This window comes from Biomphalaria glabrata, chromosome 4, assembly GCF_947242115.1.
Source record: "Biomphalaria glabrata chromosome 4, xgBioGlab47.1, whole genome shotgun sequence".
In the NCBI taxonomy this organism is placed as follows: domain Eukaryota; kingdom Metazoa; phylum Mollusca; class Gastropoda; family Planorbidae; genus Biomphalaria; species Biomphalaria glabrata.
In genome coordinates this window covers 10,113,120-10,139,914 of record NC_074714.1, presented here as the reverse complement: position 1 = coordinate 10,139,914, position 26,795 = coordinate 10,113,120, and the positions used below count along the sequence as shown (strand labels likewise).

The 26,795-nt window shown below is 35.9% G+C and overlaps 1 protein-coding gene across 1 annotated transcript; it reads left to right on the top strand.

Moving 5' to 3' along the window:
* Positions 1–1,653: 1,653 nt before the first annotated feature.
* LOC106056551 (ELKS/Rab6-interacting/CAST family member 1-like) lies at positions 1,654–26,713 on the top strand. Its single transcript, XM_056026751.1, has 18 exons — positions 1,654–1,821; positions 4,127–5,014; positions 5,698–5,874; positions 6,154–6,273; positions 6,486–6,644; positions 8,682–8,804; positions 9,056–9,139; positions 10,096–10,263; positions 10,408–10,575; positions 10,999–11,138; positions 11,285–11,414; positions 11,760–11,924; positions 19,164–19,327; positions 19,792–19,927; positions 20,105–20,236; positions 21,364–21,524; positions 22,519–22,666; positions 23,952–26,713. Exons 2-18 carry the CDS (start codon positions 4,160–4,162, stop codon positions 24,180–24,182), a joined length of 3,261 nt encoding a protein of 1,086 aa, XP_055882726.1. The 5' UTR covers positions 1,654–1,821; positions 4,127–4,159; the 3' UTR covers positions 24,183–26,713.
* The last annotated feature ends 82 nt before the right edge of the window (positions 26,714–26,795 follow it).

Genomic DNA, 26,795 nt, shown 5'->3' with positions numbered 1-26,795 from the left:
GATAACAACAAGGGACATTAATCGTTCAGTATTCACAGAATATGTAGGGTTTCGTCACCTTTGATAATTTGTACACGTTATTTCTCCCACCCCAAACAAAACATGGATCAAGTTAAAAAATTAACAGATTAGTCAATAAACTATTAGTAATTAATTATTTTGTTTGAAATAAAAAAAGAAAAATAACTTTTACAGTCTTGAGAGATATATTTATAAGAACGGAGTTGTTGTTTTTTTAAGTATTTTTTTTTTTAATTTTTACTTGTTTTTTTTTTGTTTTGTTTTTAACGTTAGCGATCATCCGGCCAGGGCTTTCGAAAGTAAAGAGCGCACATCTCGAAAAACTTTTTAAACGGTTCTTTTGACCAGCTTTGAATATATATATACGAAGAATATTTCATGTTTCTGCTTCTTGAGACCAATTTAGTGTGTTTAAACCAGAAGATACGAATTGAAGGGTTGATTGAATTAGTGGATACTATGTAGGCCTAATCGAATGTAAGGACGTTTTCGCACTAGCCTATAGGCGAATGCCTGCCAGAAGGAGGATAAAACTGCAAAAAGGACAAGTCCTCCTTTTTCTGGATCTGGTAACCCTGCATTCGCACTGTTATTAGAAGTAGACGCCATTTCTGGCTTCGACTTGTTCACATAAGACGGATTGTGATCTAATTGATGGCAGGTCGAGAGATGCAGGCCGTCTATTTCTAAGATATTCCGATCTTCTTTTTTTTTTCAAGTAATGTCTGTAATATATAAGTATAACAAGAAGATATGCAAACGCGACAAGAAGCTCGTCAGAATCAAAAGCAACTGATTGGAGAAAGAAGCACTGGACCAATCCACACGGAGAGCAAGCATAAATGAAGGGCCCTGGATCGCAGATGGTTTGTGTACACACCAAAATGAGAGGAGTCGCAGCGTCTGGTGATTACACATGCCCAAGCTGTGACCGCAGATATGTACGATCTAGGATTTGCCTCTTTAGCACAGACTCCCCCTAGAAGTTACAAATGGAACGATCGTCTCTCAAGACGTAAAATGTCGTCGACTCAGTTTAACTTGTTCGATTGGTGGCCAGTTACTCTAGTAATAAACTAAAATTTTACTAGCCTAGAACCACCGAAATATATGTAGATCTATAGGCCTAATAAGGCTTGTCTTCGAGTCCGAAGATTAGTGAGGAATGCAATATTTCCCGTGGCTGCGCAGCCCCAGATGTGACCTACATATTTTGCCACACCCAGGGCAAGCATAACATTGTCTGCAGGTGGTCGATTTAGATTTTCTTATAGCCCTCTGCGTTTTCTTTTGGTCTCAAATGTGTATCCCGCGGCCTTTGTGAGTGATCTCCAGCTGTCTCGTTCTGAGGCCGCTTAATTGCAACCAGGTGCTCACTTCTATGTCAGCTAAGGGAAGTTGGCGTCTAATTTGGTCTTTGAAGCGTTTCCGTGGGACGCCTCTGTTACGTCGACCACCTTTTAGCTCACCAAAAAAGACTGCCTTATAGATTTATAGAAATATAAATCTATATGTGATATTATTTATTATGTCTATCCATAGTCTAGTGTCTATCCTATACTATGACTATATAGAACCCATACATCGGGAAAAGCGGAAATAGGTGGCGCAAATGGAGGGTTAAGTCAAGTTACAGTACTCGGGGCACTGTAATCATTGTAATGTAGGCCTTGCTAGATCTATAGTCAACTAGTCTATAGACTAGCTATGGATTTACTCAGTATTTCGTCTGTGACTGCGTTCTAAATGTTCTTTCAATCCAAAGAGCTGTGTGCTTTTGCACATAATTATCACCTAACTGTATGCCAACTATTAGTAGATTCTAGATTATTAAAGTAGATCTTGACTTGCTAGGCAGACTTAGACTTAGAGACTAGGCTAGATGATAGAATCATAGATCACCAGGACTAAATCTCAGTCTAGACTAGTCCTCCTCTAGTCTAGATGCAAAGATTGTAAATTGTAGAATGTCCTACTTCTAAGACCTAAGTCGCCTAAGAATGTAGATCATCGTTATACTATTAAAAACTATGTATAATTTAATACTATAAACTATAATAGAATAGTAATATTATTATATTTATATTAATATAATATACTATGGCCAGTATGACTATATTAATAATATAATTATATATAGTATTATAGTTTACTAGATCTATAGTGATATATTCATAGATCTACACTATAGTTAGACAGTATAGTCATAGTATATACTGATACTATACTTAGCTTAGACTATAGTACTCACTATACTAAATCACTAAATTTGATAATGATAAACTTATGTTATGATTTATAAAGACAATTCATTACACTATTACAGTGTACACACACTGTAGTCGTCTAGAGCTTAATATAAATATAATTAAATATATTGTTGTAACGCTGCCTTGCACCAGTGCTTGAGGTGCGCACTAGTGAACGTAAACAGGAAGACACTAGAATGGAGAGAAGAACAGTGCATCAGGGATTGTGAAGAGTCTGAATGTTTGGAAACTAAGAAGCCAGCTTTTGGTGCTGCCTGAAGGTTGTAGAAGGGACCTTGAGCGAAGCGCAAAAGGCTGTCCTTGGTCCACATTCGGGTTACTGTCTAAAGGACTGGTAAATTAGTAGAAAGACTCTGAGGAAGCTGAAGGATGCTATGTGTTTGTCCTAGTGAATAAACACCTGTCTTTATTTCCTGTTACACTGTGTTGTGTTGCCTGCCTTTACGTTGAGTGCCTACCCAAGAGTTACAACAATATAGATCTACTATATTTATTTAGTATTAGTAATTATTATTATATTCTAGGTGTATGTGGTGTCAATCATGGCTTTATTATTATATAAAGTTTATGTCTATGTTCCTTTCAATTTTCACCACGAAAATAAAAGTAGATTGCCAATGGGTTTACCTGTTAAGCTGATACATTCATACCAACTATAAACAAATACTTAGTACTGTTAAAATGGGTTTACACGGTTTACCTGAGTTGTTAAAAAGATTTGTTTTAAAATTATTCCCCCCCCCCCCCCCCCCCCACCCGAGGTTGGGAGGGACATTTTAAAAATATATAACTGTCTCTGACATGATCTAAGGAACATTTATATATAAATGCCAAGTTTTATCAAGATTGGTCAAATGGTTTTGATTTCAATACGGGACATACATAGGCTGGTGACCCGTCAAAATAGCGCAAGACAAAATAGTGGGACTTATATATTATATATGATGTGTATAAAAGTACCAGATTGTTAGTAATTTAATGTCCTGGGCATCATTTTTGTTGATGTCTCTATTTTTTTTCAATATTAATAGATCTGAAATTATGCCATATATGCAGAGAACGAGAGTACACCTTTGATAAAAATGCATGACTGACCCATTCAGTCACTGATTTTGCTATTTTCTGTCTGTCTTTGTCTAACACCATCAAATAGATATCCAATTTAGGAGTGTCTATTTGGATTGTAGGCCTGAATCAACTTCCTGTCTCTCCCATCTTATAATGTTTGACATAACTACCCATCTTATAATGTTTGACAGAGCTAGCCATCTTATAATGCTTTGATTTTTGCTTATTTATGTTTTAAGATATCTAAAGTGTTTCTTGCAAAATGACTGAACATTAAAACAAAACAAAAATATTGGCTCTATTCATATTTTACAATATTTAAAGTATTTCTTTCAAAATGACTAAAATATATTTTTTCTGCGCTATTTTGTTCGCGCTATTTTGACTGGGTACCACTTAGGCTACATACACTTACCACTTATAACTTACTTTCTGCTTTAGTTATTAGATATAAAATAAATTTTTATATTTGGACTGCAACTTATAGTTTCTATTTTAAAAATAAACTGGCTTACTAGTAGGAATACTTCTGTGTATTGATTTAGGCTCTCAAAATTGCAATTAGTTATAATAATTATGAATTGTGCCTTCAAGCTCAAGAGCTAAAATATTATTGTAGCTTAGGTTTTAAATATTTGCTTTTTATTTTAGTTTTTTTTATTTATATATAAATGCTGATTATCTCTTGTGGCATTGTAATTTAAAGTGTCTTGAACTTTTAAGCTAGTTCATAATTATTTTTAAAAAATAATTTTTTCTTTTTGTAGGTTAAGATTTGAACTGTATGAACAAAAAAGAAAATGATTAAAATGTTCAGTAAAAGCAGATCATCACGTCAGAAAGACAAAAATCGCAACGCTTCTAGCTCATCATCACTAGAGGCTTCACGTATAGGCGGATCTGTGAATAGATCACAGGAGCAAATGATGTACAGTGAAAATACTAGTCCAGCTCGAAATCCAAGTGCAAACTATTCCATGGGTTATGACAATGGTTCTTTAGAAAGACCACAGAGAAGTAGAGCAATGTCTGATGGTTCACCAGCAGAATTTTCAGTGTCATCACCTTTGGATTTTCCTTTAGAACATTTACAGTCTTTCAATATGACGTATGGTTTGAATCCTTCACAGAGAACATTCTTAGATAGCAGGTCAGTCCCGCGCCATACTCCACTCAAAAGTTTAAGTCCAACTCATAGCAGAACTATGACTAGTAGTCGAGCTAATGGCCAGCGAGCTTGTAGTACAAGCAGTCTGGGGAATTCAATGAGAGACAGATCCTTGGATAGGGTGGAGAGGGAGAATGTGTTTTTGGGCGACTCAGCTTTGGACAAACATTTTGAACAAATTCAGTACAATATGCAAATGGATAATCATTTGAATAGGAACATCAGATATAATACCACTGGTCGTGATCGTTCATTAGACAGAGACTATCCTCACATGGGTGCTCGTTCACTAGAGCGAGATCATCATTCAGCCAATAGGTCTAGATCCACTGATAGAGGAGTAGATTTCAACTATCCATCAGCAACTATGCCCTCAATACCATTGTTATCTCATTCATCTAATATCCAATCTGAACAGTCAACTCATGAATTTCGAAACTCTTTAGTATTTGAGATGCAGGTACAAATATCTGATTTACATAAAGAGGTGAGTATTCATATTTTAATTTTTAATATTATATATATATATATATATATATTATAACTTTAAATATATATTTTCATATCACAACCAGTGCAACACCACTTTCTAGCTTTATGTTTCTGCCTCATAGATCGCAAGGTGTGAGAGGGGAACTTTACTTGTATTAGCCAAGTCCTAAAGATACATTAATAATTTTTTATTTATTAATAGCTAATTTGTAGAAGTAGTTCAAAAGTTGATGGATTTCTAAGTCTCTATTGTAAAAAAAAATCTGTTTCTTATTAGCCTAAAAATAATTATGATGTCTCTTTTAAACTGACAGCTGGGTAAACTTTTATGTATGTCAAAAAATCTGTTTGTACTTGTAATAAGAATTATGATGAACAAGTCAGAAAAACCCAATCTAGAGCCTTAGATTGACATATTGAATAACAAAGCTATTCAAGCAGCAACTCACTACATCAATGTTGTGAAAACATTCTCATGACATTGTAAACACAAACATAACAAAAAAAAAAGTATATACAATTTCACGACACTTTTAATGATGTGTATTGCAATAACTTTATCAGAGTGTAGGAAAGGAGGCAAGTGTCCAAATTGATTTGCTACAAAATATTTTGTTACTGTCAAGGAAAGAAACAAGTTATTATTTAATTGTATTAAAGTGTTTACTTTTGAAATAGGTGAGCAAGTTACAGAAGGATTTGGATCAAACAAGGGAAAAACTTTCTGCAAGCATGAACTCAATTAAAACATTCTGGTCACCAGAGTTGAAAAAAGAAAGAGCAGTCAGAAAAGAGGAGGCAGCAAGGTGCAATCTGATGACAGAGCAGTTGAAAGTTATCCAAGCAGAACTGAAGGTGAACTAACTACAACTTACTGATTAGAAAAAGTCTTGAAAGTAACAAGAACATAGAATGTAGTATGAGTAATATTTCTATTTTCATGCATTCATGTTACATTTATGTGTATGTGTTTTTATTTAAATTAATTGACATTTAATTAACTTTGTGTGTGTGTTAAAACGTTATCCATTAGGTCTTTATAATTTAAACATAAAGAATATTTATTATTGGCGCATGTAAATCCAGAATTTTTTGAAGTTACTTTGTTATCATTTAGTTTCTTTTCTTTACCAGAAACAAAAAGAAATTTTGAAAGAACATGATGAATTGTCACACTTGAGAGGAACACAGAAAGGTGAAGGCCTGAGCAGTAATGGATCTTTTGTATCTCATGAATTGGCAAATTTAAAACAAGTATGTTAATACTGTTTAAAAAAAAAAAGAAATATAGAACATAAATTGATAGGAAATCCTAATGGCTACAACTTTGAGACTTTGACCTTTACATTGAAATCAGGTTTAGTCTACTGGTACATCTCTTAAATATCAGTTTTATAAAAATGGTGTGATATGTGTTGTTAAATAATTGTATATTGTAAGTGAATAGTATTTCAAATATTCTTCAGGAAAGAGATCTCCAGTCTCGTGAGATGTTGATACTAAAGAAGACTATTGAAGAACTGGAGATCAGAATAGATAGCCAGAGACAGACATTGGATGCAAGAGATGAAAGTATCAAAAAACTATTAGAGATGTTACATAGCAAAGGAATCAATGTTACAAAGGTTAGGTTTTAATTTTAGTTAGCTGAATAGCTTATACCGACTGCTGAGTTAGCTTTGTCATTCTTTTTACATTTACTAACAAATGCATGTGCCTAAAAGATTGAACTAGGGACTCAGGCTATAGCTAAGTACCACATCAAAGGTTTAGTGCAGCATTTTCACAAGCTGAGAACTCCTTATAAATGCACACTTTTTTTTTTGTGTGTATACATTTGATCAAATTCAGCACTGCATTCAAAAGTCAAACTTGAAATATTTTATTTTGTAGATGAGATCCAATAGGAGTTGAGTCTCACTTTGTGAGTGCTTATTACCTATTACAATATATTGTTAGCCTTTTAAGTGTGTTTTTCTCTTTGAAAGGACATGACCTGCCCACACAGGTTAGGAGCAATGATCATAGCAAATGTTACCCAAAATTCTCGAGTTTTCACACTATTATTTTATTTGACTCTGTTTCATTGGCATACTGAGTGGACAAAGCTATTCAACTTTTGTAAAGGTGCAATTTCATAGAGCTAGGTTATTAGTCTCTTTTATCCTAATAGCTCTTTTTTTTTTAAAGATTAGCGTTAGTCTAAGGCACTTTTGTATCTGCTCATCAGTTTTTTATTACTGTATAAAAATCTTGAATATTGTCATTTAGTTGTCGGCCCAATTCACTAGTATACTTATTTATTCTTGATTTTTTCTTTTAAATATGACATTGTTCTATTTTATATAACATTAAAACCCCTTTTATTTTTTTGGTAGCCTTAAGAAATTTATCAATAAAACACAAAGCCAGGATGAACATTAGGAGCAATAAAGATGACATTAAAGATAACTCAAGGAGATATATGTGTGACATTTAGTTGTAGTGTGTACATGTCAGAACTAGTTGCAGCAATCTTGGTTCAAACTCCTTTTCTTCTCCATTATGCCTGTTTATACACACAATTTAGTGGACAAGTAGTTTTTATGTAGGGGTTCAACTCATAGTGTTGGCATGTTACCTTAGATGCGTATGAAGAGGAAGATGCATATCTTTTACACATATGAAGATATATTATAGTTTGGTTCACACATTACAGTGCACACAAACTCACCTCAAAAATTTCCATTTAAAGCATTTCCCATTATTAACCCATTATAATCTTTAATAAGCTAAAAAAAAAAAAGATATACCTCATTGATTTTGTAATGTTTTAGCATTGATGGATAATAGGGATAATGTCGATTTCATAAAGCTATAAATATTGTCTTCTTTATTTAAAAATGGTTTATACCTATGTGCATAACTGGACATACAACTTGGATTGTATGTATGTATGCTTTAACTATGCATCATCATCCTCATAGGGCCTCAGTCAAAACATGCCACTCTTCACAGTATTAGTCTTTTAATTGCTTCCCAGCTCTTTCCTGCACTCTCAGCTTCAACTAGTCCACTGTGTTGCCTTGTTCTTTGTGGTGTTCATCTGCATCTAGTGATATGTGGGTTTCAATCTAGGGCTGTCTAGCTCTGTTGTTGGTATTTTTTCTTAGCATGTGACCAGTCCATCTCCACTTTCTTTTTAAGATATCTGCATTTCTATTTTTCTCTGTCTGCAATCTCCCAAAGTTTGAAGTTTTCTACCTTGTCATACATTGTATGTTCATCTGTTTAAAATCTGTTACTTTTTTTTTTACACTATGCATGCTAGGACAATACTAATGGAATGCTTTCAGGAGACCAAATAACTTTTGTACCTATTTCAAACACAATGAAAGTGATGCCATTGGATTTTCTTTGTCACTTTTAGTGTTAGACATTATGTTAGACAGACATACAAAAATACTAATGTCTTTTAACTATGCAAACATCTTAAGTCAATATTCACACACCATGAACTTTTTGTTTTAGGATTTCATTCAACTGGAATTAACAGTTCATCCTAAAAAAAAAAAAAGACATATCTTAGTAAGAAAACTTTAATCATCACAATTTCCAACACATACTGTTTTCATTGTATATTCTTTAAATACATTAATCTGTTATTTTTTATACATTTCTAGTTGGAAGATGATAAAAAAGAAATTGAGTCACTTCATTCATTGTTGAAGGAAGAAGAACAAAAAAGAAAAAAATTAGAACAGGAAATAAATGAAAAAGATGCAAGAATCTCTAGCCTTGAAAAGGTAACATAATAATTTTTTAAAAAATATTTTTATACACTACCTTTCTCCCCCCCCCCCCCCCTTTTTTTTTTTTTCTTGCAAAGTTTTAACCCTTGCACACAAACCATAGTCCAGAAAAAGACAATGTATCAATTATATTATAGAGGAATATTTATTAGACATAATAAAAACAATATGTGTATCATATAATACTTGTTATTTGATTTTCTTACACAATTCAATTCTAAAAAATGCTTTTTTTCTTCTTCCAGGAAATGTTTCTGTCCCAAGTTCACAAATCAGGAGATCAAGAATCACCAGTAGATCAAAAACTTCATTCACTTCTGGAAGCTAGGGTAGACACTTTGTCTTGTTTGGATGCTTAGTAGTTGTTGTTTTTTTTAAACATAAAAGAAGTTTTCTATTTCACTATTTTTTTTTCAAATGGCTTTTGTATAGTGCATCTTTCATACTTATAGTTTTTACAAATGATCTATCCTTTTCTATACAAACTGGCTTTTGTATTGAGTCAGAAATAAGAGTCTTAATAGCATTGCATTTGTACCATATTTAAATCAATCGTATTGTTATTATTTCAATAAAAGCACACATTTATAAAGAGGAATCTTATTGAAATTTTATAGTAGATGAAGGGTAGAATGGGGTGTGGTGGCTGAGTGGTTAAGCGCTTGGCTTTTGAAGGTGGTATCCTGGGTTTGAATCTCGTGAAGACTGGGATATTGAATTTTAGGGTGCCCCTGAGTCTACTAAACTCTAATGGTTACCTGACTTTAGTTGGGTAAAGTAAAGGGGGTTGATTGTTGTGCTGGCTACATGGCACCCTCCTCTTTAACCATTGGCTAAAGAAACAAGTGACCTTAACATCATCTGCCCTATAGTAGGGGTAGAACAATGCAAATTAGAAAAAAAAAAAGCTGTTCTCAAAATCTTCTATAACATGCTTTTCATTTTCTTCACGTAAATTTTTTTTTTGGTTCTTAGAGTTTCTTAGATATTATTGTTAACAGCCTTTTGTTACCCTTATTAACCTTTATTAATACTAATAGATTAAGTGCTCCATTAAATATTTTTTTCAAACAATCTTTTATTTAACATAGTATTTATTTCTCATACATCACATTCTTAATGCCTATTGTTATTAAAAAGATTGTGTGTAAAAAAAAAATTTAGCTTGTTATGGTATACTTGAACATTTTTACTCTTTATTGTTGTTAACAACAATCTTTGTTAACCAAGTAGGATAAAACTATAAACCAGATTCTTGAATAGTTTACTGTACTTGTTCTTCCAGATCCTGAACTTGAAGGAAGAACTGAGTAAGAAAGAGACCCAGCTAGTTGGCCTGCAAATGAAAGTGGACTCAGCAGAACATCAACAAGCAGAAAGAGATGCTTACATGGCGGTTCTGAAGGAACAAACAGTCTCAAAGGAGAAGCAGATAACAATGTTACAGTCCGATGTAAGAATTACACAAGAGTTTAACAATAGATTAGAAGCTCTTGGTTTTCATTACATATACTTTAGAGCTAATTTTTTCCATCTTATTGCAATTAGTAATGAATCGTTATTATAAGCTGTTAAAAATTCAACAAATGTATTGCAGATTGAAGGCTTACAAGAAAGACTCAAGGTTAAAGATGGCACCATTGAACGTAAGAACAAAGAAACTTCAGCCAGTCAGTTGGAGAAGCGAAAACTGGAGCTGGAGATAATGGAGCTGAAGGATCAGTTGGAAATCAAAGCCAGTAGAGTTAGCATGCTGCAGAGAAAGGTGAGTAAAGTAAATATAATTTGATTCTGGTAGTCAGTAGTCTCTTGATCACAAAATGTTTGGACATACAACATTAGCATCCAAATTTCATTAAAAACAAACCGAAAAAATGTACCTATACCTAAGAGCAGATTATGAGGTATTTTTTTTAGCTCATGATGTGGTGGTGGCTGAGTGGTGAAGCACTTGGCTGCCTTTTAGATATTCCTGGCTTCAAAACCTGAGAGATCTTTTTATTTTAGGATTCCTTATAGTTAGGTCATGTACTTGACATTGTAGCTAAAATAGATTGGTTACATATCTGCATCCTTTTTCACTTATCCCATGAAGTGTCTTCAGAAAACTGTGCTAACTAAAAACACTTTTTTATTATATTTACATGTGTCTTAAATTTTATAAAGTCCACATATTGACTGTTTGTAGATTGAGGGCTTGGAGGACACTATAAGAGAAAAAGAAGATCAGCTGTCTCAAGCTCGTGTTCGACTGACTTCTACATTTACAGAATCTCCCACTTCAAATACAGAGGAGGATCTTGTAGAGAAAGATAAACAAATAGAAAGGCAAGATAAAAAAATATATAATAAAAATAAGTTTAACTTATGATTTTTGGGGGGGAAGGGAGAATACAAAATTAAGATGACTATGTAACTCTTGTAACTAATGTATCCTAGAAAATCATACTTAAAACATCTTGTATTGTATACAGACTTAAAGAACAAAGGGAACAGATGGAGAAAGAGCATCATGAAGAACTGGATGTTTATGTTAAAAAAGTTCATGATATGAAGTTGACCATAGAAACATTACAAAAAGAACTTACAGCTAAACAAACAGAGGCAAGTAGAAAACATGATATGTTTGAAAATATTGATTTGAGAAGAGAAGTTAAAAGATTAGCACCTGAAAATGTGAAAAGTTTTGAATGTTTTCAGGAAGAGGGTTGTGTAGCAAGTCAGAAAATTGAATTTGAAACCAAATGGATTTTAAAAAAAAAATGATAGTAGGAATAAGAATAATATCAGTTGAGTTTATTGGTAATAGTGCTGTGAACTTGTGTGCAATAATAACTATGAACTTAAACATTGGTCTATGATCTGATATTTACAAATTGAAGTATGTGCTAATATTTCTTACATGTAAGGGCATTTAGCCTAAACTCTTGTGTTGAATGTTCTATTTAGATTTGTGAACTAAGAGAACAGCAAGCTGAACTGCGATCTGCAAAGTTTGAGCAAGACAGTAAAGTTCGTCGTTTAGAGTGTGACCTTCAAGAAAAGTTGACAGACTATCAGAGAATTACGTTAGAGCTTGAAGAATGGAAAGAGAAAGTATTGTTATTTGAAAAGGTAAACCTATTGATCATGGCACTGGAAAATATTCACGTAGGTTAATCTGAAACTATGGTTGCCCTGTTTATTGAAAGTTACAGCCAAAAAATGTGTGTTCCTAATTTAGTATTTTTGGGAAAGGACCAATGGCGAACGCTTTTGTGCCAGTTTTTAGTTTAGAATTTATAACTCCGCAATGGTTAAACTTATTAAAAAAATGAAAACATCTGCGGACTCCTCAGCTAGTGGGCGATAAAACTAAATTTGACTCTTTTTTCCAAATCAGCTATTAAATTTATAATTCAAGTCAACTTACGGTAGGGGTCGGACTAATCAGCGAACGCAATTTTCGCGGGAGTCATAATGAGCGAAAGGCCGTAAAAAATAGCGAAATAGCATGTTAAAATATAGGAAATTATGCTTCAATTAGTTCTATCATTTAACTTCTTCCATGAAGAATTATAACTATTGTCCTCCTTGTGGCATTAGGCCTAAATTTGTTTTCACTTTTCTTGTGCTCCACATCTCCTTTCTCTGCTTGGAACTGATGTCTATATACCTACGAAACTTGCGATCAAATATTTTTTTTTTAAAGAAAGAAACTACAAAATTCTATCTCGCCTCCTCCCTATAGGCTAGTCCACGTCGTTTTACTCTCCATTTCATAAACTCTTGTTACTGCGACTATTTTTTTTAAAGCACACATGTTCAGTGCACTTAATCACCATCAACTCGATCTCCCTGTGACAAGTCGGATTAAGATATTGGCCGTTTTGGGTGTCTAGGGGATTTTATAGTTTGAGAATCCTTACTTGCACATATAAACTACAAGCACAGCGTTATAATGCAGGCAACAAATACTATATTTAGATGTAAACTTATGTACAGTTTATTATACAACATAAGATAATGAAAGGTGAAATGCTGTACAGTTGCTAGTACGGAATCTAGCGTATTTACATATATAGGACTATCATCATCAGATATTAGAACCAAGTGGTCTGAGTGTCATTAGGCTGGTTGCTTAGCTTTAGGTCCGGTGCTGCACTGATGAGACGGGTGTGGCTAGTACTGATGCTGTCTGCTGGTGGGCTGGTGTAGTGGATCCAGGCTCCGGTTGCAGTCCAACTTGTATGGTTGCAGAGCTAAACTGCGTCTACCAATCAGTCAAGCCAGTGACGAGTCTGTGGCTAGCGTTGTTACTTGGACTCTTGAAGGATGAGCAGGTCTGATGTCTACAGATCTGGTGCCAGCAAATCTGCTATCAGCTTTAGGTTGCTAAGATTTCAGGCGGGTGTAGCCTATAGATAAAAGCACCAATCCAAAGTGAAATAAGGGAATGAAAATAGTCTAGAGCTCAAGCAAGAGTTAGATGTGCTCCCTGTGGGCTCTCCAGCGTGAATGAGATCGGACGATGAAGTTTGTCCATATACACGTGGATAGAAAGGGGGGGGGGGGGGTGGCGGGAGATAGGTGCAAAGGTGGTCTAGACTTTCTGACGTCTTTGACAATGGGGGTCCACGCTTGACCGTGACGAGAGTTTCCGGGAGATAGACATTGCGCGAAGGCGCGAGTTGAAAGTCCAGGAAATCAGCCCAGGTGGCCCGGTGGATTATGAAGGGGAGATTATCGGAGCTCGGCCAAAATCAAGGGAGATTATACCTTGATAATGGCTAGTGCTAGACGAACAGCGTTGCCCGAGGCGTTAAGTTGAATGGGTACTTTGAAGTGACCAGCCGCTCCCGGAAGGGGGGGGGGTCAACGGATGTTTGCCACGATAGATGGAGGGAGTGTACTCTTGTCGAGAGTCTAGTGTGACACGTGTCAAAGTGGGGATAGTAAAATGTGACATCGATGCCAAAGGGGTGGGGTTGGATTGGAGGGGTGGTGGCTGTGTTTTTAGCGCTTGATTGGCTAAATTAATAAAATTGATGATTAATAGTGAGTAAATAAATTAATTAAATGCTTAGACCTGAGTGATATCTTGAGTGAGCTAAAACGGTTCGTCACAACCCTCCCTGCGTAAGATAGGTCTTTGTTAAAAGATCTATAAAGTGCTAACGTTGATATCACTCAAGTTTCGTCTACTGTCGGTCGTAGCATTTAAGAAAATTTTCCCAGTAGTTAAGAGGTTGCCAAGGTCAAGAGGGGTGTCCGTCCTAAGGGTCCGCTGTCGCCTATGTTCTTTCCGCAGGCGGATTGCCACGTGGAAGGGGCTATTCTGGAAACCTGGGGAAATAGGCCGGGTGAATAGGACTGGGTACATCTCCTTCTTGGGGCAGACCAGTAAGTGGGATGGGTGTTATGGCGGAGTGCCCAATGCGCGTATGTTGGACGGGGCTTATCTCTGAAGCCATAGTAAGGCGTTTCTTCGTGAGTGCGATTAATCGGCTTACCTCTAGTTTTCCAGACACGGTCAATGTCAGGGAAGAGTGGCCTTAAAGTGTGGGTGGAGCCGTGATGAGGCCCACTTTCATGAGAGTGAAAGTTCACTTTCCTCTGTGACTTCCTGGCAGGATCAGTGCCAGGGATGAGTGGTTTGATAGCTGAAGAGCGGGAGTTACAAGGACTCTCACGAGTGTAGGTATTTCGCTTACCTCGTGACTTCCTAGCAGTGCCAGTGCCAGGGTGGAACGGCTTGAGCTTGGCTGAAGAGCCAGTAAAGGGTTTGTTAGAGTGGCGACCAGGGCTTCCAACCGGCTGGTTGCTGCCACGTTTCTGCTTTGTCATTCTACCGACAGGCAGAGAGAAGTATGGTTTATTGACAACTCCTAGAGGTATGTACCTGGAGCCTAGAACAAAGTCGTATACTGGCGAGTCCATGACTACTGCATCAATGGTGCCATGTACATACTTGCATTCTACGTGGACCCGAGCGATAGGATATACCTTCGGAGGAATGCCACGGTCTAGAGATTGAACCGTCACTGATCCACCAGTGAGATCCGATGGGTCGACCAGTGCTTTGCTGATGACAGAGCTCACCTCACATCCGGAATCGAATAGTGCCTGGACAGGAGATCCGTTAATCAGAATAATCTCTACCCCAGGGGGTGATACGATGGGGTGAGGCGGTATCGGTTGGGTAAGGCCACAAGCAGTGGGTTCAGGGGCCACGGTCAGCGCTGATATGACGTAATAGTCCTCCTCTTCCTCATCAAGAGGCGATGGCTGATTATGCAAAGAGGGTTCAGGGAGCTCAGTCATGGCTGACACAGTACGTGGGGCCTGATGCTGTCGATTGGGCCTGTGATCACTCGTGCTGTTCCGGTCACGGTGATGGTTATTGGTCTGGCCATGTCGAGGCGGGTGGCTTCGTCTGTCGTAGCTAGTAGGCGTGGCTGGTCATTGGATTGGTGCTTTTTGGTGATGAGGTTTAGTAAAAGGAGAGGGTTGGCTAGAAGGAGCGTGTTTGTTGGAAGAAGTGGGCTGGTCCTCTGGTTTGTCCGAGGCTGAGGTCTTGCTTTTGATGTCCTTAACGTCTTTGCGGGCAGTCGCGTACCGGTCTGCAGCTGAAGCTATGTCGGCTGGTGTAGCGGCTTGCTGCTCCCTTACAAAGATTTTGACTTCGTTCGGCAGGCACTCTAGCAACTGCTCTGCGAGTATGAGGCTCACTAGGCCGTCCAATGTCTCTGGCAGTTCGCTAAGAGTGTGCCACCTCTTCAGGTATTTGTCCAACCTGTCGCAGAGATTACCGTAGGTCTCTCGGCGCTCTAGGCGGGATGTCCTGAATTTCTTTTGGTAAGCCTCGGCAGTCAGCTCGAATTGGACGAGTAGCGCCTGTTTGAGGGCTGCGTAGTCTTCTCGCTGGCCGGAGGGAAGTTTAGAGTAAACTTCGTAGGCTTTGCCTCGGAGGCATTGGGATAGCCGGAAGCACCATTTCTCCTCTGGCAGACCGTAGTAGCTCGCAACTTCTTCGAAACGGACAAGATAAACTTCGATGTTCTCTGTCTTGTCGTCGAAGTGCTCCATTGGCATGTGGGGTAGGCCGTTTGAGGAACTTTGCTGGGAGGCGGGGCTAACCGGGCGAGATCCGGAGGAAGCTTGACTGGCGGTTCCGTTCTCTTTCTCCGCGGTTATCCTTTCTCTCTCAGTTATTTGTTTTTCCCTTTCTCGCTCCGTGATTTCCTTTTCTTTAGCTATAGCTATAGCTACTTCAGCTTCCCTTTTCTCTCTTTCCATAGCTATTTCATGTTCCCTTTTCTTCTCCTTCTCCATTTCTGCCCTCACATATTCTTTCTGCTTTGCCTCATCGTCATATATGACGGCCGCGAGTTCTCTGAGTTCAGCTATTTTTTGTTTCATGTCAGAGTCCGCTTTAGAGCGTGTGCCACTTGCCATGGTGGTGAGGGGTGCTAGGATGGTGAGGGGTGGGTAATGAAGGGGAAAAGCGGAAGGTAGAGTAAGATGCGGAGACGATGATGGAGATGCTGAAAGCAATTACTTAAGAGTTATAGGAAAGGTGGTATTGACCTTTGTTTGGTGCTTAAGAACCTGTAAAAGAAGTACAATTACAGCAATACAAAATTAGAAAATTAAATAGCTCTAAATGACACTCGATAGACTTGTACTCTAACAATGATGATAGTTAAAATACTGGGGAGTTGCCTGCTGTGCTTGCAGTATTAGTTGGGTAAATCCCGGACGAGGCTCGCCATTGTGACAAGTCGGATTAAGATATTGGCCGTTTTGGGTGTCTAGGGGATTTTATAGTTTGAGAATCCTTACTTGCACATATAAACTACAAGCACAGCGTTATAATGCAGGCAACAAATACTATATTTAGATGTAAACTTATGTACAGTTTATTATACAACATAAGATAATGAAAGGTGAAATGCTGTACAGTTGCTAGTACGGAATCTAGCGTATTTACATATATAGGACTATCATCATCAGATATTAGAACCAAGTGGTCTGAGTGTCATTAGGCTGGTTGCTTAGCTTTAGGTCCGGTGCTGCACTGATGAGACGGGTGTGGCTAGTACTGATGCTGTCTGCTGGTGGGCTGGTGTAGTGGATCCAGGCTCCGGTTGCAGTCCAACTTGTATGGTTGCAGAGCTAAACTGCGTCTACCAATCAGTCAAGCCAGTGACGAGTCTGTGGCTAGCGTTGTTACTTGGACTCTTGAAGGATGAGCAGGTCTGATGTCTACAGATCTGGTGCCAGCAAATCTGCTATCAGCTTTAGGTTGCTAAGATTTCAGGCGGGTGTAGCCTATAGATAAAAGCACCAATCCAAAGTGAAATAAGGGAATGAAAATAGTCTAGAGCTCAAGCAAGAGTTAGATGTGCTCCCTGTGGGCTCTCCAGCGTGAATGAGATCGGACGATGAAGTTTGTCCATATACACGTGGATAGAAAGGGGGGGGGGGGTGGCGGGAGATAGGTGCAAAGGTGGTCTAGACTTTCTGACGTCTTTGACAATGGGGGTCCACGCTTGACCGTGACGAGAGTTTCCGGGAGATAGACATTGCGCGAAGGCGCGAGTTGAAAGTCCAGGAAATCAGCCCAGGTGGCCCGGTGGATTATGAAGGGGAGATTATCGGAGCTCGGCCAAAATCAAGGGAGATTATACCTTGATAATGGCTAGTGCTAGACGAACAGCGTTGCCCGAGGCGTTAAGTTGAATGGGTACTTTGAAGTGACCAGCCGCTCCCGGAAGGGGGGGGGGGTCAACGGATGTTTGCCACGATAGATGGAGGGAGTGTACTCTTGTCGAGAGTCTAGTGTGACACGTGTCAAAGTGGGGATAGTAAAATGTGACATCGATGCCAAAGGGGTGGGGTTGGATTGGAGGGGTGGTGGCTGTGTTTTTAGCGCTTGATTGGCTAAATTAATAAAATTGATGATTAATAGTGAGTAAATAAATTAATTAAATGCTTAGACCTGAGTGATATCTTGAGTGAGCTAAAACGGTTCGTCACACTCCCCCCCCCCCCCCCCCCACACACACACACATACACACACACGCGCGCTGATTGACCCAAAGGTAGATCCTGAATGCGATGGATTGATGATGTGTGGGAGGCAGATCTACAACAGCTTGGGTTTCGGGCATGGAGACGAAAGGCTCAGGAGAGATCTTGTAATTTTATACATGTATATTATATGATAATTCTTATATTTATTACTAAATATATAGTTCGCATTTTTTCCGCTCCTGAGATCGAATATTTTCTCCTGGAAAACTCTTGGAAATCTCCTGAAATCCTAATCTCAGAATGGTGGGGGAACCCTGTGAAAATGAAGTCTGATCTTTTAAACATTTATACACATATTAATATCATTAATTAGTAACAAGAGGTTAACCAGCCAGTTAAAAAAAGGAGGACTGCAAAACAGAGGTCCCCCCATCCCCCGTATAAGCCATAAAGGTCTAAGCGTTGTTAAGATCAATTGAAGCGTCATTTCACCCTCACTGGCACAGAGGAAAGTAACTGCCAGCATATGACATCTGAGAGACTGTTGGAGAGCTGCGAGTCAAACATTTTAGACGGAAAGAAAATGCGGGAAAATATGCTGGTCGTAACTGGGCGTAGTCATGTGAAACAAGTAATGCACTCATCCTTAATCTTCGAAATCGAAGACATTGGGTTAAGGTTAAAAATAGGCCTATTATTTCTATATTTCAGTTTACAAACAATAACAATAGATAAGACAAAAAAAAAACAGATTAAATCAGTCATTAAATTATCATTAAATGGCTTTTTAAGCTTATTATAGGGGCTTTCGCTGTACAGGTTTTTAGTTAAAAAGGTCATTTTGAGCGAACACCCCATAATATATTTTTTTCAACGGAATAAATAGCCTTAGCTATTATAGCTAACTATTTCCTCATCTATTTAGAAGTACAATATGCAAATCTTTTTCGGTCAATGTCCATTGGTGCTTTAAAATCGCCTTAAGTTCGGACCTATTCTCGTTTATCCGGAAACGTTTTGAGAATGAAATTTCCATACATGTCAACTTTGACCTTCAGCTATGCTTTATTGTATGAGGGAAAACGAAAGTGAATATGTGGGAAATGTAGAAAAATGGAGTCTTTGTAATACCATTTTATTAGTTCTGCAGTTACTTTTGAAATAAATAAGAATGGATAAAAATTACGGGGAGGTGTTCGCTTTATATGCCATTTCGCTGATGGGCCTTTCCTATATATAGCTTGCTTACAAAATCAAAATTTTAAAAAGTAAAATTTAGATACAATTAACTTTTGTATTCAATTGAGTGATCACTATTGTTTTTTTTTATTGTAGGAGAAATCTGAAATGTTGAAGAAAAAGGAAGAAGGTCAACCAGCTAATTTAAATAAGCAAGAATGTAAACAACTGCAGGCTGAGATAGATAAACTGCAGGAGATGTTGAAAGAAGCTGAATCAGAGAGGACTGAAAAAGATAATGAAATTAAGGAATTGCAAGAGTAAGTATCTGCTGTACAAGGTGGACTATTGCTTTCAACAAATTGTATAAGAAACATTTTAAATTTGTATGATGCTAGACATGTGTTTGTATGTTTTTTGTTTTTCAATAACATTCTGAAAAACAAATGAATTTTTTTAAACAAAATGAGTCAAGAAAAATCCAATTAATAATTCATTTATTATTTCTGCTTATTATTTACTGTAAATTGGCATCCAATTTTCTAATTTGCTTCTATGATCTATAACTATAATTTCTTATTATTCGTGAAGTTCTAATGACCTGATGTAAAATATCTGTACTGTTTCTTTTAAATAATGTTTATCATCAGCTTGCTTCACCACAGATAATTATTGTTGTTATATTGGAATTAGAACTAATTTCTAATTATCTGATCTACTATTATGAGTAATCATGATTATTCATTTTATTTTAATATTTCTCTCTCTATCTACATTTTGTTAGAATTGTGAAAGAATACAAACAGAAGATGGGTACTTTAAAAAGAAATCAACAAACTGAAAAAAAGAAAAATGCTCAGCTTCTGGAAGAAGCAAGAAAAAGAGAGGACTCTATGACTGACGATGCCTCACATTTGTCTGTAAGATCATTTGTACTGTGAATAATTTAAATTAAAATCATCAATCATTCAAGTTTGATTAGAGCTCTAAATATTCTTTTTTTTTTTTACAAAGTTGAACAAATTTAACGTTTACATAAAATTGATTATATTTTTTTGTTTGTTGTTCAATATTTTATCTTTAATGTTCATATACAGACTGTGATAAAGAAGAGCACTGACAGAGTTGAGGAGTTGGAGGAAGCACTTAGACAGAGTGTTATCATTACAGCAGAGAGAGAAATGGCAATGGCTGATCTACAAGCTCAGTTGGAAGATTCTAAAATAGCTGTAGGATATTGTTCTTTTTCATTTTATTTGAGAGAAAATTAAAATGATTTGTATAATTTATAATTAGCTTATGATAATTTGGCACATAAGCACACTTTAATCATTCAAGTATTCTCTAAGTAGAATTAAATAAAAATTATATTAATATGTAATCCTTTTTTTTTTTTAAATTTTATTTTAATTTGCATTAAAATGTATATTCAAATCTCATTAATAGTCCAGCGTCTTATTTGGACAAAATCATGAAGTAGCAGAACAAATCCTATTATGTAAACTTAATGTTTTTTGGACCAAAGTTTAGATTTATCGGATTTAAAAAATGAGAGCAAGAAAACAAATTTGCCACCAGTCATTCATTTAGTAACTGGTAGTGGGGTTATGAAATTCATATGCATCTCTACTTTCATTTAAAATGAAGTCGAACAAGAGTATTTGATACTGCATGTAAAGAGTTACCTCCCGTTAATCATGATTATAGATTTTGTAAGAAAATGCCATTATACCCTACTCTTTTGTTTCAAGAAAGTGAAATGTGATCTATATATTGGATGCTTAATCTTTGACTTTGCTTAGATTGTATCAAAACACAGTACTCAGTCATTTTGTGTTTTTTTTCTCCTGTCATGCATGTTCAGTAAATTACACAATATATAGTGTCTTTTCATGGAATATTTTTTCAATGAAAAGTGTTAATAAGCAACAGTGGTTCTTGCTTGAATGTTAGCATTTTGTTTGTTGCACAATAACGTTAGTAACCTATGCCATCTTAGTATGTTATGAATAGCATTAACCATTTTGAAACACAGTAAATATTATTGGACCATCTCATTTTTAAAACCAAAATGATCATCACATCCTGATGTGGACAGCGTAACCTGAATCCATTGTATATAGTCTCACTATTATTTTTAGGGTTAAAAAATAGAAAGATCAGAATTCTTTTGTTGTGTTACAAAGTAAATAAGAAGTATTTTTGTTGTTTTGTGTCCTGTATTCCTTGTTTGTCCATGTTTTTTGTTTTAATACATTTCCAGGCTTTTTAAATAAAAAAAAGTATTGTTTTTGAATGATGTAAATCTAACTTAAGTTGGATATATTATTAAAAATAACTCTTTTACTACTTTCAGATGAAGGACATGAACCTGGAAATAGAACACTTACAACAGATATCTCAAGACTATGAACACAAGCTTGAAGTTTTATTAAAGGAAGTTGCTGAAAAAGATATGACATTAAGTGAACTGACATTAGAGAGGAAGAAACATTTGCAGGAAGTTTATGAAATGAAGTATGTAGTTTTCTATGTTCATATTACATTTTTTTACACACTCAAATGATCACAAAATAAACATATTTCTGAAGACTGTTCTTCGTGAATCAACAACAGATCATCTCATAGAAATAATAATGATAGCTTGGGCATTAGCTGTGGTCAAAATGATGTTGCACACTCAGCAGTTCCACACTCTCCACACAGCTTGTTCCAGGGAATTTCAAGTGTCATTATAGTTTGGGTTTCTGTGGCGTCACAGGCTCTTCCAGAGTGTAGCACTGTGTGCCGCAAGCTGCCTAAGGCATCATCGTCTCCTGATTTTTACTCAGGACTGACTTCTGAATCATGTCCTTATCATGTCTGGGTATAGATGAAATACAGCAGAAGTTTGAATTCAGATTTCCTTTTCCTAGGTGGGCAGCCATTCAAATCTAACACGCCCCTCCTACCCAAAGCTTACTGGTTCAGGCACCAGTTACTTGCCTTTGCCCCTGATAACAGTTCCCCTGGACCCAATATCTGAGCCCTGAGCCACACGTAAAGGCCAGGAATTGAACTTGTTGTCAGAGGCTATTTGAGATACTTTCCCAGGAAACATTATATAGGTAATTACCACTTCCAACAACAACAACCTGAATGAAGAACGTTTTGCCGCTAAATGTTTTAGATATATTATAAATGTTCATTTTGCCTTTAAAAAGAATATTGTTTTAAATATTTAGGTATTTGCGTATAGTGAAAAAAAATCATTTATTGTAATAAATTTTTTGTTATTGTGAATTTTCATTTTAACCTCTAGTACCAATATGTGCATTGCCAAAACAGGCTGTACTGCAACCTGAAGACTGTACACAAATAATAAATACTTGTCATTTACGTTTTCCATGTATCTAGTATATCCAGTTCAGTTTACCATAATTTGTCAATGTTGCAAATATTTTGTACTCATTTTGAAAATAAATGGTTGATTAATGTCACACTATTTCTATCCCATATTGTGTTCTCCTAGACAAGAGGCTCTTCAGGCTGCAATCAGTGAAAAAGACTCCACTTTAGCTGTATTAGAAATGACAAGTACCAAAAATCAGAAAAACATGGAAGAAATAGATAAACTAATTCAAGACAAACACAAGTTGCAGGCCCAGCTCCGAGAAGTTGTAAGTTGTTGTTTTTTTCAATGTCTTTTTAACACAATCCCTATTCCCCAGAGCTTATGATGAAAAATGACACACTCATGCACAAAAAAACAACAAATACTGTGGTTAAAATAAAAATGTTTTCTTTTCTAAGCAAATTATCATTTTCTTCACCTTTCATATTCCTTCTTAGTATGCCAGTCTTCCCAGCAGAGGAAGACATTTAAGAGTTAGCTTCAATTCTTTACCCAGTCATAGTAATGTTATCTATGAACATGTTTCTAGAGATTATTGTTCAATGAAAATAAAAGCATTTTTTTCTTAGCCACGAAATAACAAGTGGACAAACCAATACACTGGCCTGATAGGGCATGGATTTTTTTTTTTTAATTTTTAAGATTGATAAAAATGAATCAGGGTTCAGAAGGTCAGTTGTACATTTACATTTTGTTAAAGTATTCTTAGTGTGAATTTATTGTTTAATTTATATTTGTCATGATATTAAAAAAATAAAAATTATACTAATCAAGTTTGTGCAAAATAAATATTTAATATTCTGAATATGAATTGAGGTACTGCATTCTGTTCAAATGAACTTTACATCACCCAGACTTCATTTACTAAATTAAAATATAGTAGCACTACCATGTAACAACTACATGGTGCCATATTAAAAAAAAAGTAAAGTTCCCCTTTCAGACCTTGTGGTCTATAGGGCAGATGATGTAAAGGTCATCTGATTCTGTGGCCTACGGTTAACGAGGGTGTCATGTGGCCAGCACAACTACCAACCGCCTTTACTTTTCCCCAACTAATGTCAAGTACCCATTAGAGCTTGGTGGACTCAGAGGCGCCCAAGGATCCCGAAATAAAAATCCTAGGATTCGAACCCAAGACCCCCGGTTCAGAAGCCAAGCACTTTACCGCTTAGCCACCGCACCTCCCCAGTGCCATATTACTGAATAAATATTATCAAACATTTAGGTATTTTTATTGAAAGGTCATTGACAAGTCACCTTAAACTCTAAAACACTAGCCATCCCTTTTAAATGGAAATTTTAAATGGAGTTTCCCTGTTTTGTCGATGAAGATATACAGATTGATATAGGTCGATGTAATAAGTATTACAATAACAAGTTTGAGAAACAAGGCTTTATAAAGCTAGAGACAACACAACGACTGTTCAGAAAACAACACACTATGAACACATCCTCAGGACTTTACACAAACATAAACAATACAAATACTTATTGAAATGTTTTTTGTAAAAAAGTTAATATTTTCTGTCCTTTTTGTCTTTTTTCAGACTGCAAAACATATGAAATTGTTAAGTGACCCTAAGCATAATTGTAAAACAGAAGAAAACAATGAACTGCCTTTTATGTGTACCTCAAGTTCTCCCATGGAGAAAAGTAAATCTGGCAATAGCCTATTAAATTTCCAATCCAAAGACTCACCACAGGAGGAGAAGACACCCTTAGCACCTAACGAAGTCCCAACTGTAATATTAACACAATCCCCTGATGACGTGTCCTAGCTGTAGCAGGAGTTAGGCTTTGTATAGACAGAAATTATTTCTCAACAGCATAATCTCAAGTGTTCAGCTGTGCGTGTGACTTGTTCAGTAGGCCATTTACTGTGCGTGCAATTATTTTATTTACTTGTTAGTAAGAAAAAAAAACTTTTTTTTTTTACATTAAGTAAATTAGAGTGTGAAATTGTCAGATACTAGATACTCACTTAAGTGAACTGTTTCAGTAGTTTTAGATGCAGATCACTATTATTACTGTGATATTTACATTTGTGGCATTTGATCTGCATGTGGTCTTTTTTAAATGGTGCAACAAATTTTAATCAAACCCAGTAAAACTTACATTTTTTTTTATTTTGAAAACAGTTACTGGTGTACAAACTTATTTAGTTTGACAGAGCTGTGTGTAAATGTGTATATAGAGTTCAGACATTTAAAACGTTATGTCTCAACTGTTTCTACCAGGCAGGGATATCATGAGATTAAGAGGAATATTTTTATTTTATTTTCAACAAATGTGCCTGATTGTAAGACCCTCTTAAATAATTCTACATTAAAGCCTTCAAATGTTTAGTTTAAAGCTACTCCCACTTGTCTCAACGATTAGAGAACAGTATCATTATGTCAGTTTAGTTCCCTATAGTCACCTTATCATTTATGTTATTTCTTTCGAGTTAATTCAAGATGTTTAACATTAACACTTTAAAAATATATTTTAAGCCTTCAAGTCCTCTAAATGTGGTTCATGAGTTGTTCTTAATTAGCATTTTAATTTAATAGCTACTTTAGTAATAGAATGTGGTATTTACAGTAGAAAACTTAAGAAGAAGATAAACTTTGCTTATCTTTTTAGTGAAATTTGTATGCCTTTATCTTTTTTTGGGGGGTCTCTAAAAATTGTGATAATTAGTACGAATTATGCACTTTATAAGGCTAACCTAGGAAATGGAGTGTTTATGAAGGTTTTTGTTCTTAAGGTGCTGAAAGTATATATTTTTGGAAACTATACCTATTAATTTTTTTTGGTATAATAAAACAAAAACAGATCTACCTCTCTTAACACAACTTTTTTTTAGAAATAGATTTTAGGTTAAATGTAGTTAAAACAAATTTATGAAACCAATACAAATAAAGAAAACCAGAACCAGCTTGGTCAAGTTTTGTGGATGTCTGTGTTGCGATACAATACAGCCTCAATTTGTAAACATATGAAGTTTAAAAAAAAAGGAAATTGTTTATCACATTACATGGATGAGCTGGCACTTCTGAATGTAGTCCTTGACTGATAGCTGTTTGACATAATGAGCTTTGACTTGTTTTCTGTATGAAAAGTAGTTTAGCCTGCATTTTTTTTTATATTAGTATTACTTATTATGAAGGCATGGAATGATACTTTATTTAATCTATATTTATTCCTATAATGATCATTTACTTTTTTTTTTTTTTTTTTTTACACATATTCATTTTACATTAAACATTAATTTGTTTGGTCACAATTCAATCAACCAAAAAAAAAATGGTCACATTTTAAACGTACACTCATAATTGATCAAATGTTCTGTCTTGTGCCATCAATTCAGGTGCTATGTGTTGCTTAAAGCAACCCCCCCAGCACATTTATAAGCTGCCACCAGACCTTGTTAAGTCTTAACACAATAATCATCACCTTTTTCCCATGCTGCAACTGTCTGCGGAAGCCATGATCTTGTGAAAGTCTGGATGGTCTATAGCTGTTTTTCTATTCTGTTGTGTGCACTTCTTGCACCTGGTGTTGTGAACTACTTTGCTTTGCATAGTTGTAATGTGCTACCTGAGTGCAATTCTAGTCCATCAGGTTTTTTTTTGTAAGCCTGGACCCAAGTTCCAGTTTTGAAAATCGAAATATTTTCCATTATCTTTGAGATTGTGTGAATCTCAGCTCTTCGTTATAGGTTGAAATGCTTAAAGCCTAACATTGCCATCAATGATTCTTTGAGTTGAAGTTTTCAATTATAAATCTTGACCCTTCAACCCATTTCTTACGTGTAGCATATCAAAATATTACATGGCTATAATTTCATTAAGTAGTAAATGTAAACACGTTTTTTCTGATATTTTGGCATAAAATTAAATTTTAGTTTACTAGGTATTTATTTACATTCTTTTCAAGAAAATTACATTTACCTTATTCCACGTACCGGTATTGATTTATTAGAATATGTTTGTTGTGATGAATGACAAAAAAATATTTTTAGCTTGTATTCCAACACAAGATACCAAAAAGTATTAGTTTTTAGTGACCAGGATGGTGTACTGGTACTTAATGAAACTATCATTCAAAGATGTGTATCACAATAAAGCTGCTGGCACAAAAAATTTAGATTGGTGCAATAAAGGTCACTTACTTGTAAAACTGCTGAAATACTGAAAATTTGTTCTAGGTGCCAGTTATTGTCAGGAAGAGAAGGGGATAGAAGTGTGAATAGAATTTGGAGAAATGAGGTCAATTTTCTTTGCCACGTTCTGCTCTGATTGACAATTAATAATTCAAAAGTTTTTAAGAGACAGTTCTTTAGTGAACTTTTTTTCTTACTTCACTACTTTTCCAATATCCAGTCCCTAGTCTGCATTTATTCTGCA